Consider the following 16,974-nt stretch of genomic DNA (forward strand, 5'->3'; position numbering starts at 1 on the left):
TGTTCTTACCCCGCTATACCAAGTTTTTCTCTTACGATCTCGGCTAAGTTGTTTCAAAGTCCAACACATTATCACAAAGATATTGCTCTCAATAACAATCAAATTTAAGATCTTCCGAGTCTATATATACGTATCAATAAGCTCTTTGTGTGGTGATATAAAGACTGACCTAGTTCATGCATGAAATTTTTTCAGTTTACTGTATGCAGGAATTCGAATCTTGTATTGTGGGCAGAAATGCACAAATGGCTAACTAAACTGCAAGATTCAAATCATGTACCATGGACAGAAATGCACAAATGATTAACCAACTGAGCTAAGGACCGACGTGTGCATGAATTTTTTTCATGAAAGTGAAAATATAATCTTACGTATGTTTATCTAAATATGATTTGGCCTTGCTGTCATTCCAAGTAGAGATTGCATGGCCAACTAAATCTTGCGGACAACACGTGTATTATCCGTTAGATTTGAACTTTTTGCGGTCACGCATTGGGTGTTGGTCCAATTTATCTTGTCGTTAAGTGAGAAATTTCTGTGCGTGCGGACCCAATCATATTTACATATTTAATGATTATATAAACTTGTTCGGGAAGGATTTAATGCAGTAGCCGAATTGGATAAGAAAATATGCGGATTTAGGTGAAAGTGTCTCATGATAATTGTTCTGTCACACCCAATCATGAATCACTTACCTCCATTTTTTTTTCAACGGGGAAGAGGAATTCGAACATCATCATTTATCACTCTAACTAATGGTTTGGGTGTACCTACTTCAGTTTTACTTGATGATGTATTGAGTAAATGTATGGGACCATCTGCTCAGTCATAGCTGTTAAATTTTGACTGAATATAATGCTAAAAATTAATTCTCTACTCTTATTGGTTTGTTCATCCCAATCCCAACAACTAGACCACAGCCCGAATCATTAAGTTTAGGGAAAGGTCTGAATGATAGTTTGTAGGTAGCTTGCACATATATACTACTCCGTAGACACTTGTCTAACCGACGTGGATATGTACATTTTTGTGGAAAAAAAAAAACACATATATAGAAATCCCGTGCTGGCTCAGTGGCTCTGGTTTTCCGAATTGATCAGAGGATTCATAGGAATCTGCGATGGGCAGACTCTGGGTACAGAGATCGAGCTCCAGCAATTCATGCTCAAAAAGGGCCGGCAAGCCCCAAGCTTTGGGCTGGATCTAAGCAAACGGGCACTTAGCCAGTTAGCCCAAACTAAATAAAGCCTAATGGTTCGGACTCCCCTTACATTAGCCCAAATTCAGCCCAATCACATTTTGGCCCAGCCCATGAAAAATCCCACTCCCTCACTCCATCTCATCTCCTTTGTTGTGCAGTCTTGTGCCCAAAACCCTAAACCCTTGCGTTCTGAAATCCCGTTTGCTTCTCCATAGGCAAACTACGTCGACTCATTCCTCTTAATTTTGCTTCCATGGCATCGTGTTGCAGCAGAGCCAGAGCCATCATCAACAGATCATCTCTGCCGTCTATCAAATCCGCTCTTAGATCTAATGTTCCCAAATCCTCGCTCGCCGGATCTCCCCCAATGCCCTCATCCTCTCGAAGCCCTCTTTCATCCGCTTCTCCTCTTCGCCGACTCTCCTTCTCCAGGTCTTTATCTCTGGGCAATTATGCGTATCAAATTTTGAATTTTGTTTTTCCCAATTAAATTTGAAGTTTTTTTGTTTTGGTGTAGGACTCCGTGCGAGCTGGGATGCATGGCATCTATGTTGCCGCTACACAGTGCAGTGGCGACGGCGAGGATGACATCGTGCCTGAGTACAACGTCGAGGAGTTGCCGTTCGCTTTCACAGGGTACACTCTGCTGCACCTCTCCCGGGCTCTAATAATACCGTTTTATTGCACTCTTTGTTTTGAGTGTGAGTCTCAACTTTGGCTTCACCCCAATTAACTTAATTTGTTTATGAGCTGTTCAAGTCCTCTCTTTTGATTCAAAGATACCTATTTTTGCTGCTAATTGTGTTCATTATTTGTGGATTGGGCTACTTCTTTGTTAATTTAATTTGATTCCTTGTTATTGATCTAAAGATCCCGAATTTCACCAGTGATTGTGTTTGTTGATAGTAAGTTGTATTATCGATGCTAACGCACAGTTGAACCTGTTTGAACCAGAATTTTTATACTGATGGTCAGTGTTAGATTAATAACTAAATAACTAAAAAGTTCACATTTATCATTACCTTTAGATTTGGGGATAAATTCACATTACCACCAGGCGAATTTTTGCTTCAAGGACACATTGGGACATTGACCTACTTCATGTCAAGTTGTTTTTGTAAAAGAGCTCATAGATTCAAGTTGAATTTTTTGACTTAAATACAAAGTGGGGGTATTTAATCGTATACATCAGGTATGAGTGCTTTGTGATACCATCTGACTGGAATATTTGGTTACTGCAGGCACATAATAGGGAAAGAATAAACTGGGAATATACAGGACCTGTCAATTATGGCTGCATCATTGTCAAGTATGATTTTTATTTTTGGGATGGAAACATTAAGTAGTTGGATGTTGTCAATTATGAGATTCTAAGTTCTCTTTTTTGTAGTCTTAGAAATTCTTAGTCATGTTGGAATGGAGGCTTCTGTTGTGTTTCCTTAGTAATATTGTATTCTTGAAATTTCTTGGAAGAATTTTGCATAACTTGTCAAAGATATCATTTAATTTCATGGAAGCAGCGTGTTTCCTACATGAAAGTTTAAGATAAAGTTAACTTTCTTCATTGCTTTAGCTTGACATGCAAATCGAATTGCTTGTTTCCATGTCTTATTGTGGTGTTGTGTAGGTTATGATGTACGTTTTTTTCAGCAGCTTCTATTTGGCTTAGCTTTCAGTCTACTGTAGTCCTTACGACTTCCTATTACAGCTATGTGTTAGGTTTTGTTAATCAAACAGTCTATCATGTTAGTGAGAATTAGTGTAATCAGTGCGTATTTCGCCATAGTGAAACTTCAAAAAATGATAAGGGAAATGAATTGAACAATTTTAAAGGATTAACATGACTGGAAAAACTTATGGAATGACTTTGATAATACTTTTGAAGCTACGATGTTTTAAAAATATTTTCAGATAGAATATATATTTATAGATAATTAAGAATGCTGTGGTAACAGAACTGCTCCTTTTCCCAGATGGAGTTGATGGTACGTGAGACATTTGCTGTTTTGGAGGTGGGCCCTTTCATCGTACTTCAGTCTTTATGGATTGAACTTGGACAACATGAAAACAACTTTAGTTGATAGTCATTTCGTGGCTCCGAGTCAGTTTCGTTTTCCTTGATAAGACATAAACCTAGGACCATCTCTCATCTTTATTCTCGAAGCAGCTTAAGAGCTATTATACATTAACCCATTGAGACTTTGGGAGAAAGTTGTAGTTGTTCGTTAAACCGGGAGAAAGTAATCCAAATAATATTAGCCATCAATTCACGACCAGAATTTGTTGATTTGGCATTGAGAGAATGAGTTTTATACTTTTATCGATAATCCAGATTAGGTTTCTGCTACCCTATACTTCTGCATCATGTGATTATTGGTTTCAGCTTGTCTTATATAAAAATTTTTTCTGCTCGTTTATATTACTAATTTGAGTCGTTGGTGTTATTGATTTAGAGCTTGGTCTGTCCGTTCCAAGGTGACTTACTGCCGGCAATCACCTAGAGGAGAAATCATTTTCAGGTGACTGGAGAAGCAAGGTTCTTTTATCTGTTACTCCTGACAATCCTGTCAATTTATAAGTACTTGAACCTCCAAAGCAGTGAAGCTAAATTGAAGCCGGTTTATTTTAGGTGATTTTTTCCCTGATAAAATAGATGGAAAATAATGAACTGCTCTTGTAGTCTTGTTATTACTGCGCTACTAGTTGTCATTTTTATTGTTTCCCATTATTCAATGCATACTGCATATTTTCGACGCTTAACGCAACCTGATTAAGGTTCTTATATAGCTAATGTTAGTTTGCCTCATCGGCCGACCCTTTAGTCCTTTGATTATAGTTGTTCTCACTTGGAGTTACGTATGGCATTTCCTGATCGCCAGAGTTTAATCCTGCTGATGGTGGGTTTTTTTTCCTCCTGATGTCCAGTGATGAATATTCAAATCTCTGTCAAATTCTTTGATATTTGTTTTGTCTACACAATCAGATTGTTTATAACGTGATCTGGAGTTGCACCATAAGTGTATACAGAGCATAACTGAAATTATTCAGGGAGCTTATGAGCTAGCTTATAAACTTTGCCCTCGCATCCAACTAAACGCCTAAAATAAGTTGGTGCATAAGCTATATGCTATGGCTTAAAAGAAGGTCCTTATAAGAGCTTATTGGAGTTTATATGTTTGCAATTAATACATTGTCTTATAACCCAGCTTTAAATCGTATAATTACCAGATACCTAATAACTTATTTTATGGCCTATAAACTAGCGCGTTTGGGAGAGCTTATAAACTAGTATGTAAACAACATGATTAGGTGAGATTTGAACAAATAGATAACATGATTGAGTTTGGTGTTCGTAATTTGCTTGAGTGGTATGGTGTGTGTAAATTTCTGAGTTATCTTTGTGGCACTAGGTTGAACGTTAGCTATTGAAATGTTGGGTTACTATAAAAAAATCCAAAGCTACCAGCATGGCATGAACTAAAAATAAACAGGAGTCAAATGCGTTGATGAAGTCATCTAAACGAGTCCATGATACCAGCGAACTTTCCTAGCCACACAAATAAGGTCTGGGCCATGGAAATCAATTATTGTGTAGCCCAATAGGTAATACATTAAAGCCCATTAATTTCACTCGCAACAGCCCATATCTATAATTTGTGTTTTGCTATATGTCCACTGTCACCAAACAAATCACAAAACCAAAAACAGACAGGAGGGAATGAGAGGTGCTGCTTTGTTTCATGCACACCTGTGAAAGCAGGACAACAATGGAGGAGGTGTTAGGGAGTGTTTCTCTTTCTTTCTAACCAAACGCTCCCAAGAAAGAAAGAAAGAAAACAACAGGAAAGGAAAAGAAAAAAAGAAAGAGAGAGAGAGAGAGGCTTCATTTATCAAACATACAATGGGAGGATTTGTAGGTGGACAAGTTGATTGAAGAAGCAAAAAAAAAATCCTTCTATCAATAATTTTCCATTTTTCAAATGGATTGGAATGCGAGAAGAGAGAAGCTGGAAGATGTATTAATAACAGGAGGTTTGATATTGAACCAATTTGTATATGCTGGGAACTCAGTTTTGATGAGTTACTTGATGTCTTTAGGCCTCAAACCTTTCACCATTGTTATCTTCTCTACTTTTGCTACCTTCCTCATCCTCTCTCCTCTTGCTGTTTGTTTTGAAAGGTAATTTCTTTTCTTTTCTCTCTGTTTTCTATAATATGAAACTGTAGCTTAATTAATCTGTCTATGGTTTCCACATATATGTTGCAGGAGCAAATGGCCTAATCAATTGACTTCAAAGTTGGTAATTCAGCTAGTTTTGATAGCCTTTGGAGGGTAAGAAAATTCACATTAGACTTCTGCATAATTCCATCTGCGATTCTAGAATGATATATTTCAAAAGAATTTGAGAAAAATTGAAATAATTTGGTGAAAAGTTTGAAAGAACTTGTTGAAATTATGGGAATTCCATGAACATTCGTTGCAAGAAATTGAGGTTTATTCTAACTTGTTTTTCTCTTTTTTTAAGGGTAACCTTGTTCCAAACTCTATTTCTGGAGGGGATTAATCTAACTTCACCGGCAATGGCAACAGCTATGCCCAATCTTGCGCCGGGACTTATTTTTATCATTGCTTGGACATTTAGGTACCTTAACATTGTATTTGCTACAGAAATTGTATGTATGGATTCAATATAATTGTAGATTATCAAAATTAATTTTGTTTCGACGGGTGCAGGTTCGAGAAAGTTAAGCTAAGTTGCACATACAGCAAAGTCAAGATTGCAGGCACATTACTTTGTGTAGTAGGTGCCATCACCATGAGCCTTATGCACAGCACTACATCAATAAAACAAGCAAGAATGACATCCCCTGATCATCATCATCATCTGGATCCGCTCTTCGACAGACAAAAGATCATCGGTTGTTTGTATCTCATGGCAGCTGTTATTGTCCTGTCGAGCAATGTTGTCTTGCAGGTAAACTTTGAAACGATTATAGAACATGAAGGAATTTATCCTATGCAGCAGTACTATTCTTATCAAATTATGTATCTGTGAATGTATACATGTTTCTGGATGCAGGCAGCAGTTTTAGGTGATTTTCCAGCACCGGTGTCGATATCTGCCATAACATCCTTCATTGGCGTGTTGATAACTGCAACGGTTCAAATGTTTCAAGACCGTTCGATGGAGATTAATTGGCCGCTTACGAGTATCGGACCCCTCATTGGCTATTCTCTGCTGGTACACATACACTATGATTTGGGACTAAATGCACTACTATCATATATGCAGAGAATTTGATGCAAACTTTGATGAATTTTTGAATGCATAGGGAGGAATGGTAAGTGGAGCATCAGTAAGTTTTAGTGGATGGGCAATGAAGAAAAGGGGCCCAGTGCTGGTGTCAATGTTTAGCCCCATCGCAACGGTTATCTCGGTCATTCTCTCTGCTATTACCTTAGGAGAGACCATTAAGATAGGAAGGTATAATCAGTATATCAATTCTGTTAATCTTTGGTTAATATAAATCATCGACTTGGGATTTGATTGATTGATCACTCGCTCTCTTAATGTGCAGCCTAGCCGGTATGTTCTTAATGTTTACGGGTCTCTACTTTGTGCTATGGGCTAAAGGAAGAGAGGATCATGCAAATGGTGATGGCTTGGAAAGTGAGTTTGATGCACAGAAGCCTCTCTTAAGTTAAAATGTGCTTATAAGCATGGTTCGTACTTCGATTTATTGTAATTAGACCCTGTATGTGGTAAAACCAGAACTAAATGAACTTCAATATTAACTAGTTGCCTCCATGTACAAAATTCATGCATAAATAATCTGACTGCTGTTGCAAGATATTGTGTTTCTTGTTAAATGACTAATGGAGTAAGAATCGAACTGCGAAAATTTTGTCGAGGAAAGTAAAAGCTCTCCTGTTCTTGCAGAGCCATCATATGAAAGGCTTGGCAGTTGATCAACTGAGTTGGTGTTGGCAGCAGCAGTGAATGTTAGAGCAGCAGGCCTTTTGGATATGGATATGGGGCAAGCAACACTTCCAGAAAGAAAATTGCTAATCATCCTCCATTAATGATAAGCAAATTTTGAGACCTCGCGAGCAAAAATCAGTCGAAAGATCGATGCATTAAGCATAGCAAGTAAACCTCTGATTGCTGCAACACAGTGTAAATCATTAGTTTAAAGCATTCTTTGATTTCTTCTCTGTCAAGTGAGCTTATGCTTGCACTGGTGCTTAATTTCTATCAGTTTTTTTTTAATTAATCTCCTCTCTCTGTGTGTTTAGGATAAGTTGTATTTCCTAAACAATTTTCAAACCCCCCAACAGCTTTTTCGGGCAGCTAAAATTGATATTGGGTCGTTTGGTAGACAATTTTGATAGTAGTATATATGGTAGCATATATTGTGGTAGTAGATATGCTGGACAATAATAGTAACACATATGCTGTCTAAATGGTTGGTAGTGTTTGGTTCTACTTCTGTTGGTAACATATATACTGGGTAATATTATGTGACAAATTACATATAGAGGTATTATGTATTTTAGTTGTAAGAAATGCAAATATAAATAACAATTAATAAAAGAGGATAGATTGGGGATAAAAGTCAAAATGGTCTCAAAATTGTCCCTCCCATCACCATTTTCATTTGACAATAATATTGTCTCAATATTGTCTAGATATTCGTGTTAGAAAATTGCTGTTTGTTTGATAACTATCATATATTCTACTAACTGCAATATATGCTAGCAAATATGGCTTGCCAAACGGGGCCAATTGTTTTAATATTAGTTCGCACCAATATCACTTCCTGGCTTCGCCCCTCGAGGGCGAAACAGACAACTAGGGGTGAAAGTTTCGGTTTTCGGTTCGGGTTGGAACCGAAACCGACAAAACCAAATTTTTTCGGTTGTCTTTTAACCACACCGAACCAAACCGAACATACAATAGAAACCGGATTACACCGAACCGAAATGTTCGGTTTGGTTTCGGTTTAAACCGAAGTCATAAAATCAAGGAGAATTGACTCCATCTCTTTCTTTCTCCATAGTTAGTAACGAAAGCAGATCTGCTACTGATAGAACTAGTATGGAGGATACATCTGTTCCAAAACCATTTCCTTCAACATCTTAGCCTCTCTTGAGTTCTACCAAAACCAAAAGGCAGTAGATGGGCCATCTCTCTCCCTCTAATTTTTCTCTAGTCCCCCGGAACAAATTTTTGCTTAAGAAAAGCAGATCTAGGTTTCCAGATTTCAGATCTACACCGCTTTCCCCCATCTCTCTCCTTCTTCAGATCTGTGATTACTCTTCTCATGATCTCCTTTTCCTGTACCAAATCAAAAATCAGAAACCATAAGTCTGCGGAGGTGCGGCTTCTCTGGTCTTCTTCGTGATCTGGCGGTCAACGTCTTCAAACTTTTCAAATATCAGTGTTGGTGACTACTACTCTGGTATGGGCTATGGTTAATTATTGGTTATGGACTTATGAGGTTATTCATAAGAAGGACTTCTCTTTGAAGATAATATGGGCTTCTCTTTGCATTGCAGTGTTGGGCTTGGGCTAATGGGGCCTTAGACCTTAGTAACTGACACTCATATATTATAATATTGTATAACTATTAATCAAAATTTTATAACATATATAAGTAATTCGGTGTCTTCGGTTTGAGACCGAAATACATTTAAAGAAACCGAACCGAACCGGAAAACCGTAATTTATAAAATGAACAACCCAAACCTAACCCGAAAACCGAACCGTTTTATATACTTCGGTTCGGTTTTCGGTTTATAGTTGGGTCGGTTTCTTCCACCCCTACAGACAACGAACGTAATCTCTTTTTTTTTGAATAATACTGATTTTAATATTAGTCATATTATTGTGTTGGAAGATTCGAACTTGCAACCTGTTTGAAATCGTAAAGAGTGACTACGGCTAGGTCAAACATCTTCTTATTTTGATAATATTTGTTTATGTTGTTATTCACAACCAACAGAGTTGAAGACTAACACAAGTTACAAATATAATTGGCTTCAAGATTTCTTGCTTGATGGGTTGCCTTTGTATCTGTCTGCTCCAATCATTAATCATCTGTTTATACTTTCTACTTGGAGTAAATTCTTCCAACTCCTCATCATTTGAGTGCTGTGCATTACTGCATCAACAACATATATATATATATATATATACACACACACACTCATATATCTTCAGGTGGGAAACTTTCTACAGCATTATACCAAATAATGGTAAATCTCTCTAGGCCAAATTGTATACACTCGAAAGGTTTCGAGTTCGATTCCCATTGAAAACAATCTTTAGTGACCACACATTAGGTTTTGATCTAATTTATCATGTCGTTAGGTGGAAAACTTTTATGCCTGCGGATCTACTGAATTTAGACCAATATTGGATGTCCAAACGGTAAACTTATATGGTGTCGTTCTCGGTTAATTAAGACAAATTAGTTAAGGTATGTTTATCAGGATGAGCTGTTATATTACTCCTTCATGTCCTCCATTCGCAAGGAGTGATGGAATCCACCTTTTTGATTCGAAATTAAGGTCCTACTGACTGTCAAGATCACATGCTTTTATTGAAATATGAATACATACTAAGACATATATATATATATATATGCCATATTCAGTGCTTCTAACTTTACTTCTAAGCCTCAGTCGTTGCAAGATTAGTCAGTCTCTAGCAGCCGACATTGTGAGTCAATGTTTTTTAATTTTCTCTATGATAAATATTCATATTGATGAGTTCAACTTCCTAACTTGTACGTAGTAGACCCCTCATCATCTCTCCATTCATTGAATGATAGGAAAATTTAACCTTAATAATGCTTTGACCATACACACATGTTTATATTCTTCATAGACAAATGGTTTGACACCTCTCTCTCTCTCAAAATTTCATGTACGTGTAAATGTGTAGCATTTCATTTAACGAATCCAACGATTTTTTTTAAACAAAAAAATAAATTTATAGCATGAAAAAAAAACGTAATAACTATAGATCGTCATATATAAACTCAAAATATTCGATATTTCGATCACAATGAACTGCACATAATTGGATTTATTAGACTAAATACTATATATTTATGATTAAAAAAAACCCTCAAAAGAAGCTACGAGGGGGCTCATTTCGTACCGGAGAAACCAATGTATGAATAAGGATTAATTTTACTTCCCCACCTGGCTACTCTAGGTTGGGGGTAGGTCCCGGTGGATAAGTTATATATACCTTCCATACTTTGTATCTAGAGTGCTTCACTTAATTTCCTCTGCAGTATTAGGCTTTGACGGTATTTATCATGCACTTCTAGGACATGAGATCTCATTAGAGCAGATCATGGGCACCAAAGAGGCAAAGAGTCAAATATTAGAGGTAAACTCCAAACAAAGCAACACAAGTACACAACACAATCTTCAAGGTTCGTTTCTTTCCTCATAAACCATCACTTCAATTTATATAATTTTAAATTTATAAAATACTATGCTTTTCATGCAAAAAATGCAATAAAATTCGATAAATTTATTTCATTTATCGAACCAGATAACACAATTTGTTTTATATGACCAGAAATATGTGAAATTGTTTGGCATTGCATGTGCTGATATGCTTAATAAATATAATTAATTAAGACCATGATAACAACTGGTTTCGTGGTGTAGTTGGTTATCACGTCAGTCTAACACACTGAAGGTCCCCAGTTCGAGCCTGGGCGAAGCCAATTTTATTTTTTGGGGTTTTCCATATTTAAAATTATTATTCCATATATAGTTCATAAGGTTTTCTCAATGAGATTGTTTAGTCCACCTAATTCATACACTTGTAAAAGGCAGATATGGCAAATTTGACTGACCCAATTATAAATTTATAAACCTATAAAATGTTTTAAGACCAAATACACCACATCGGTTGGGTGGATAAATCCCAACTAAGTGGTATATATTGGTAAAGCTCATATCTTACACTCGACTAGGCATTTTCCTAAACTTAGTGAGTTGGGCTTGATCAACTTATTGGACTTAGGATGAACAAACCTGTGAGGGTAATCCGATATATTCATGGGAATCGAAATCTCAAAGCGGACAATATAATTGGTTGTATCATTGTATGGGGGTGTGGATTTCTAATATGATATCGGAGTAATTCGATCCTATTGGACGTAGTGTCCACTCCACTTGTTATTCCTGGCACAACCCAGGACAATATAATTGGTTGTATCATTGTATGGGGGTGTGGATTTCTGATATGATATCGGAGTAATTTGATCCTATTGGACGTAGTTTCCACTCCACTTGTTATTCCTGGCACAACCCAGTTCATAAGTGCGGAAGAGTGTTAAAACCAAATATACTACATCGATTGAGTAAATCCCAACCAAGTAGACTATATAAGTAAAATCCATCATTTACACTCAATTAGGCATTTTCCTATGCTTAGTGAGTTGAGTTTATGATAAACAAATTCAGGGTAATCCGATGTATTTAAAGGGATCGAAATTTTAAGACGAACAATATAATTAGTTTTATGTGGTGTAGATTTTTGATAAGATGGTCAAACCTAAAATGTACTGCATTTAACGACACAAAATGGATTAAGATAAAATTCAATTAGATTTAAAGTTGGAACCCCACACATTGTATAACTCTATTAATCAAAAAGGAGAAAAACCATAAGCACAGTCTACAAATAATATTAATATTAGAAAACTATAAATGGAGAAAAAGACAATAATAAACATAGTCTGCAAAGTGCAAACTATACAGATGAGAAGTCAGGGTATGGAGAAGTAGGACTGATGGGGCCCAATTCCAATTCGATTTTTTAGATTTTATATGAATTTTTTAAGTTTTGGGTATATGCAATTTGGGTAGACAATTTATCTTTCTACGGAGCATATTTATGTACCAAATTCATACAACAAGCACAAAACATATCAAAATATTTGTGGTTACTATTTATAACCTAATTTTCAAGAAAAACATGCAGATTAAATATGATTTTTCAAATAAAATTAATCTTAGCGTGCTTTCAATATTACGTACGTATCAAAACATTGAAAATAAAATAAGAGTGCTAATGAAAAACATGGTTAGACTCAATCTTATATTTCAATACCAATGTTGGGAAATAAGATTTACAAGAGATCTACTAGCGGAAACGATCTTCTTGCTAGCTAGTAGGACCGCCCAAGTCTCAAGTATATATGGTACTAAATTAATCATTCGTATAGTTGAGTGGGTGTAAACTTTAGACAGTCAAAAGAGCTCGCACCACTCTGACGACAGGTAAGAGTGAGACCAAAGCCCATGCCGAAGAAATTGGGCTCTTAACTCCTCTCCAGAAGTGGGTACGCCCACAGAACTAGGAAAACCCTATGAAAATATTCTCAACTGGTTTAAACTCCCGACCTTAACGTAATCCATCTTAAAGCCTACATATAACCAACTGAAATATTGCTCCGTGGTTAGAAAAATGTTTAACCCTAGAGTATGAGCACAATGACTATTCCTTCATATCCCTTCAAATAGGTAGGTATAAAATCAGCTAAAAATTTAATTGCTTATCTGGCACATTTGGACTCCCAAAAAGTGGAAAAAAAAAATTAAAACAAAAGGAAAAAAGAAAACAAAAGGGCCTCATCAACTCAGTTGGGCACTTGTCCAATGTCCATCTTTCACAGCTCATCAGATCACAACACACATTTTAATTCTTTTTTTTTTCTTTTTCTGATTTCAAGTTATAAAACAAAAATGATTTACTCTCCACACAATCCACAACTGTTTATTCCTTAATATTTTACTCAATTGGTTTTTTGGGTTCTCTGTCTGTCTTTTGGTGGAGGAATGCTTGTCACCTACTCTTTGCTTTTAACTACTTCACCAATCTGAGAGAAGCTTTCTTGGTTCTTGTTGGTCTCTGCTGCTTAGTTTTTGCCCTTATGGAGAGGCACAAATGCAAGCTCTGCACCAGAAGTTTCGTTAATGGCAGAGCTTTAGGTGGTCACATGAAGGCTCATTTATCCACTCTTCCTCTTCCAAAGAAAACCCAACAGTTCGTTGACGCTACAATCGAATCAGCCTCATCTGCATCTTTAGCAGAAGAAGTAGAGAAGAACAGAGGAGGAGGAGGAGGAGGAGGAGAAGAGAAAGGTTTGGTTTATGGGTTGAGGGAGAATCCAAAGAAGAGTTTCAGGGTTGCAGATCCTGAATTCTCATCTGTTGCTGATGCTGGGTCTTGTGTTTTTGTGCAAGATGGAGAGAGTGAGACCGAGTCAAGAAACCCAACTCGGAGACGATCTAAGAGGAATCGGAAATTCGAGAATCAGAAGCTGAAATTGGAGACCAAGAAGGCAAAGCAGAGCAGCAAACAGAGTTGGATTAATAATAACAACAATGGATACTCGTACTCATCGCCGGCCGATCCAGAACCAGTGAGTTCTGTTTCTGATACTACACCTGAAGAAGATGTTGCTATGTGTCTCATGATGCTATCAAGGGATTGTTGGATGAAGGAACAAGGTCAAAGATCGGTCGAGATATCGGAGGAAACCAAATTGAGCAAGAAAATTCGATGCTGCGAGAAATGCAACAAGGGTTTTCGATCTTTACAAGCATTGGGTGAGCATAAGAGAATTTGTGAAGGCAAAGTTGCTGTCAATGAGAAGATTTTCAAATGCCCATTCTGTTTCAAAATATTTGGTTCGGGACAAGCACTTGGCGGACACAAGAGATCCCACATTTTAGCTTCTTCAACAGCAACTCGAAGCAAATTGGATGCAGTTTCCATAGATCTTAACTTACCAGCTCGAGCGGAGGAACACGAGTATAGTGTGGTTTCTGATGCATAATCATAAACTTGATCAGTTAGGCTTAGTGAATTATGTCTAGTTCATCAGAAAATTTTACTTAGTTTTCTGCTTGATCATTCATTGTCAACTATGGAACTATCTCTTTGAATTATTCTTAAATTGTTTTCTTCTTTTCAATTCATATTTGGTTGCTTGAAGGACTAATCTTCGCGAGTTCACGTGTTTGGTGATGGCATATTTAAGCCTTTTTTTTGTTGCTCATGTACTGTGAACCCTTCTTGTGTGACCGGTGACCCCATTGCACTGTTGAAGGTGTTCTCCGTATGGACCGCGGTAAGGGCCTTCCAATTGAACTCTCTGCATTATCTTGCAGTTTTAATCACAAATGTCCAGTCTGTTTACCAAGTTCTCATATTGATAAACAGACTAGACGAGACGTCTGTGATTAAAACTATAGCGAAAGTGTAGGGACTTCTAGTGCAGGCCCCTCGCCGGGTGTGGACCAAGCTAGTATTGGTTCTGCAAGTACAAAAAGGTGTGTATGGTTCTGTTAATATGCTCTCTGTTTACAGTTTCCAGTGGCAGCTGTACTTGCCAACAATGTCAGAAATACTCAGATCTGAAGCTTCACTTTCTGAAATTATTTTTCCTCTCCATAATCATGGAAATTAGAACAATTCTTATTAGAGGGATTTGTTTAAGATTGAAGCATGGATTCAATCATTGGTAGATGAACCAGAAAATGTTGGCGGAAATGACTGTTTTGACCCTTGTGTCTTGGGCTATACTTGGAACCAAAAGGATAAAGAGAAAAAAATTACCTGCCTTAGAATAAACGAAAAATCCGGTTATTCTTATCGAAGAATCAGTCAGAGTTATTGAATTTAACGTCAAATTAATTAATTGCATTTATATTGTTTTTAATACTTGGCAGTGTTTCCCTATAAAAGGAGATTAAGCTATTGGCCGCTTTGTTTTCCTTTTCATGCATGTGATTTCTTGCTTCAAAAGGATTCGGCTGTCAGCAGTGGAAGAGGGGGAAGAGGGTAAGGTGCAACAACAAAAAGAAAATCATAAATGTGTACAATTTAGAAATTTAATGGTATATTTTTTACTTTGAAATAAAAATCAAATTTGATCGCATTCAAAAATTTTAATATTTTGAATTTATATCTGACGATCAATAATTGCCACAATATTCTCATGTTGAATTTGATTTTTATATCGAATATAAAATGTAACGGTTGAATTCGTTATGCTAAATATTACACATTTATGATTTTTTTCAAAATTTTCAAAAAAAAAAAAAGCATGCTAAGTGCACCGGTTCTCCTATAGAGATCAAGAGACCTCAATTTGACCTTTTAAGTTAATATTTTTTAAACCTTTTTCTGACCCTTCTCACGAAAAACTGCGGTGGCGCATCATAGTAAGGGCACTTGCAATGATGCAAGTGTTAATGTCCCCAACAAAATTAATCATTGGTCTCACCTCTATTACATAAAAAGTCAAGTCAAACGCGATTTTAATACAGTCACATCAGCAAAACACGTCTTTCAATACGGCCACATCAGCAAAATATAAATTTCTATACACTTTCACTTCTCACCCAACATGGAGTCCAACGACATTTCATTCCTCTATATTATCCACAACAAAACTACACCAAAACATAAAATATCAATACATCCACATCAGCAAAGCACTTCTCCCAATACAGCTATATAAACAAAACACGTTTCACAATACAACCACATCAACAAAAGACAATATCTTTGTTGGCCCAATAACACTTTACCATTGCAAGTGTCCTAAGAGCAATTGCAACAATGTAAATCTAAGGGGGCATCGATGACAAAAAGTGAGTTTTGATGGGCCATTACAACAATATCATTTTGCTAGCCTCTTTTTATTGGGACAGCATGGGGCAAAGACTTTGGTTGGCCCCCATGTTGGCTTGCTTGTCGGGTCCCATATATAATACACTCACATTTGGATCCAACCTCTATTACACAAAAAGTAAAGCCAACAAATTTACATCATTGTATCAATACATTTTATTGGTTTTGCCACATCAATAAAATATCCAACCACATCAGTAAAACACATCTCCCAATGTATTTTATTGTCCCCAATAAAAAAATTATCATTGCAATTGCTCTTTTTTTATTATTATTATATATCAGGCCATTGCAATTGCTCTAACCGTGGTTAAAAAATGGGGGGTATTTTAGGTTTTCAATATAATAAGTGGGGTCATATTCGAGAGTCCGGAACAATTTTTCATCATCAGGGGACTGTGGCCCATGTTTTTGTTTGACAGCGGGTTCGGCCCGGCCCAAACTAACCCAACATTGATTCAAATGGACTGTGGCCCATGTTATTGTTTGATAAAGGGTTCGGACCGGCCCAAACTAACCCTAAATGGGCAGGGGTAAAGAACCCGCCTCTTCGGCCCAAACTTTCACCCCAAAGAAGCCCACGTTGATCAAACAATTATGTTTTTTTTTAAGTTTTTTTTATGGATTGTCCTCTAACTAGCCTCTAGTGACTAGTAAGGTCATTTTTTTTGTTTGAATGTATTATAATTGTTGTTTAGATTATTTACAAATAAAAAATGTAATAAGTTTGATAATCCCTGCATAGTAAAAAATACTTTAAAAAATTTGTGGCTCATTTGGTTGGTTTTATGTTCTGTGTTTTTCATTTTCATAAAATGTCTACTTTTTTTTTCATTTTCTATTTTCACGTGATTTTTTTTTCGAGTTTTCTAAAAATGACAATTAGAGCACCCACGGTCGTAAACAAGTCCTCCACTCTATTTTAAAAGATGAAATCCAAAAAATGTTTAAAAAAGCTCTCACAACAGTTCCTGTATTTTAAGGGAAGATTTTACAGTTGCTACAATGATCCGCTACACTGTAGCTCTGGTA

General features: G+C 36.6%; 3 protein-coding genes and 1 non-coding gene across 16 annotated transcripts; all 4 read left to right on the forward strand.

The window, feature by feature from the left end:
• The first annotated feature begins 1,315 nt into the window (after window positions 1-1,315).
• Window positions 1,316-4,012, forward strand: LOC119986654 (protein NONRESPONDING TO OXYLIPINS 2, mitochondrial-like). 12 transcript variants are annotated; one of them, XR_005465311.1, is made up of 5 exons: window positions 1,322-1,633; window positions 1,719-1,902; window positions 2,443-2,510; window positions 3,175-3,213; window positions 3,655-4,012. XR_005465311.1 is itself a non-coding variant. In XM_038831294.1 (4 exons), the coding sequence occupies exons 1-4, from the start codon at window positions 1,455-1,457 to the stop codon at window positions 3,678-3,680; spliced, it is 336 nt and encodes a 111-aa protein (XP_038687222.1). In that variant the 5' UTR covers window positions 1,316-1,454; the 3' UTR covers window positions 3,681-4,012. The 12 variants fall into 12 exon arrangements, 5 of the variants coding, with proteins under 5 accessions (XP_038687222.1, XP_038687226.1, XP_038687224.1 ...); XR_005465312.1 differs by having other exon boundaries at window positions 3,175-3,186; XR_005465316.1 differs by having other exon boundaries at window positions 1,325-1,633; window positions 1,719-1,837.
• Window positions 4,013-5,139: 1,127 nt separating this feature from the next.
• Window positions 5,140-7,563, forward strand: LOC119986653 (WAT1-related protein At5g47470-like). 2 transcript variants are annotated; one of them, XM_038831293.1, is made up of 8 exons: window positions 5,140-5,381; window positions 5,469-5,534; window positions 5,728-5,844; window positions 5,937-6,177; window positions 6,283-6,444; window positions 6,536-6,687; window positions 6,782-6,873; window positions 7,144-7,563. In XM_038831293.1, exons 1-8 carry the CDS (start codon window positions 5,182-5,184, stop codon window positions 7,170-7,172), a joined length of 1,059 nt encoding a protein of 352 aa, XP_038687221.1. In that variant the 5' UTR covers window positions 5,140-5,181; the 3' UTR covers window positions 7,173-7,563. The 2 variants fall into 2 exon arrangements, with proteins under 2 accessions (XP_038687221.1, XP_038687220.1); XM_038831292.1 differs by lacking the exon at window positions 7,144-7,563 and having other exon boundaries at window positions 6,782-7,073.
• Window positions 7,564-10,880: 3,317 nt separating this feature from the next.
• TRNAV-AAC lies at window positions 10,881-10,954 on the forward strand. Its single transcript has one exon. It is a non-coding gene; the product is annotated as a tRNA-Val (tRNA).
• A 2,051-nt stretch (window positions 10,955-13,005) lies between these two features.
• Window positions 13,006-14,246, forward strand: LOC119987328 (zinc finger protein ZAT1). The gene has a single exon (XM_038832209.1). The coding sequence runs from the start codon at window positions 13,172-13,174 to the stop codon at window positions 14,078-14,080; it is 909 nt and encodes a 302-aa protein (XP_038688137.1). The 5' UTR covers window positions 13,006-13,171; the 3' UTR covers window positions 14,081-14,246.
• The last annotated feature ends 2,728 nt before the right edge of the window (window positions 14,247-16,974 follow it).

The sequence above is a fragment of the Tripterygium wilfordii genome, chromosome 20 (assembly GCF_013401445.1).
Source record: "Tripterygium wilfordii isolate XIE 37 chromosome 20, ASM1340144v1, whole genome shotgun sequence".
NCBI classification, from domain to species: Eukaryota; Viridiplantae; Streptophyta; class Magnoliopsida; order Celastrales; family Celastraceae; genus Tripterygium; species Tripterygium wilfordii.

Excerpts from the sequence above, each read along its gene's own strand:
- LOC119987328 (XM_038832209.1), top strand. The coding sequence starts at position 13,172 with ATGGAGAGGCACAAATGCAAGCTCTGCACCAGAAGTTTCGTTAATGGC.
- LOC119986653 (XM_038831292.1), top strand. The coding sequence starts at position 5,182 with ATGGATTGGAATGCGAGAAGAGAGAAGCTGGAAGATGTATTAATAACA. Across the intron at positions 6,445-6,535 it reads TCATTGGCTATTCTCTGCTG|GGAGGAATGGTAAGTGGAGC; the intron begins GTACACATACAC and ends TTGAATGCATAG. Across the intron at positions 6,688-6,781 it reads GAGACCATTAAGATAGGAAG|CCTAGCCGGTATGTTCTTAA; the intron begins GTATAATCAGTA and ends CTTAATGTGCAG.
- LOC119986654 (XM_038831294.1), top strand. The coding sequence starts at position 1,455 with ATGGCATCGTGTTGCAGCAGAGCCAGAGCCATCATCAACAGATCATCT. Across the intron at positions 1,634-1,718 it reads CGCCGACTCTCCTTCTCCAG|GACTCCGTGCGAGCTGGGAT; the intron begins GTCTTTATCTCT and ends GTTTTGGTGTAG.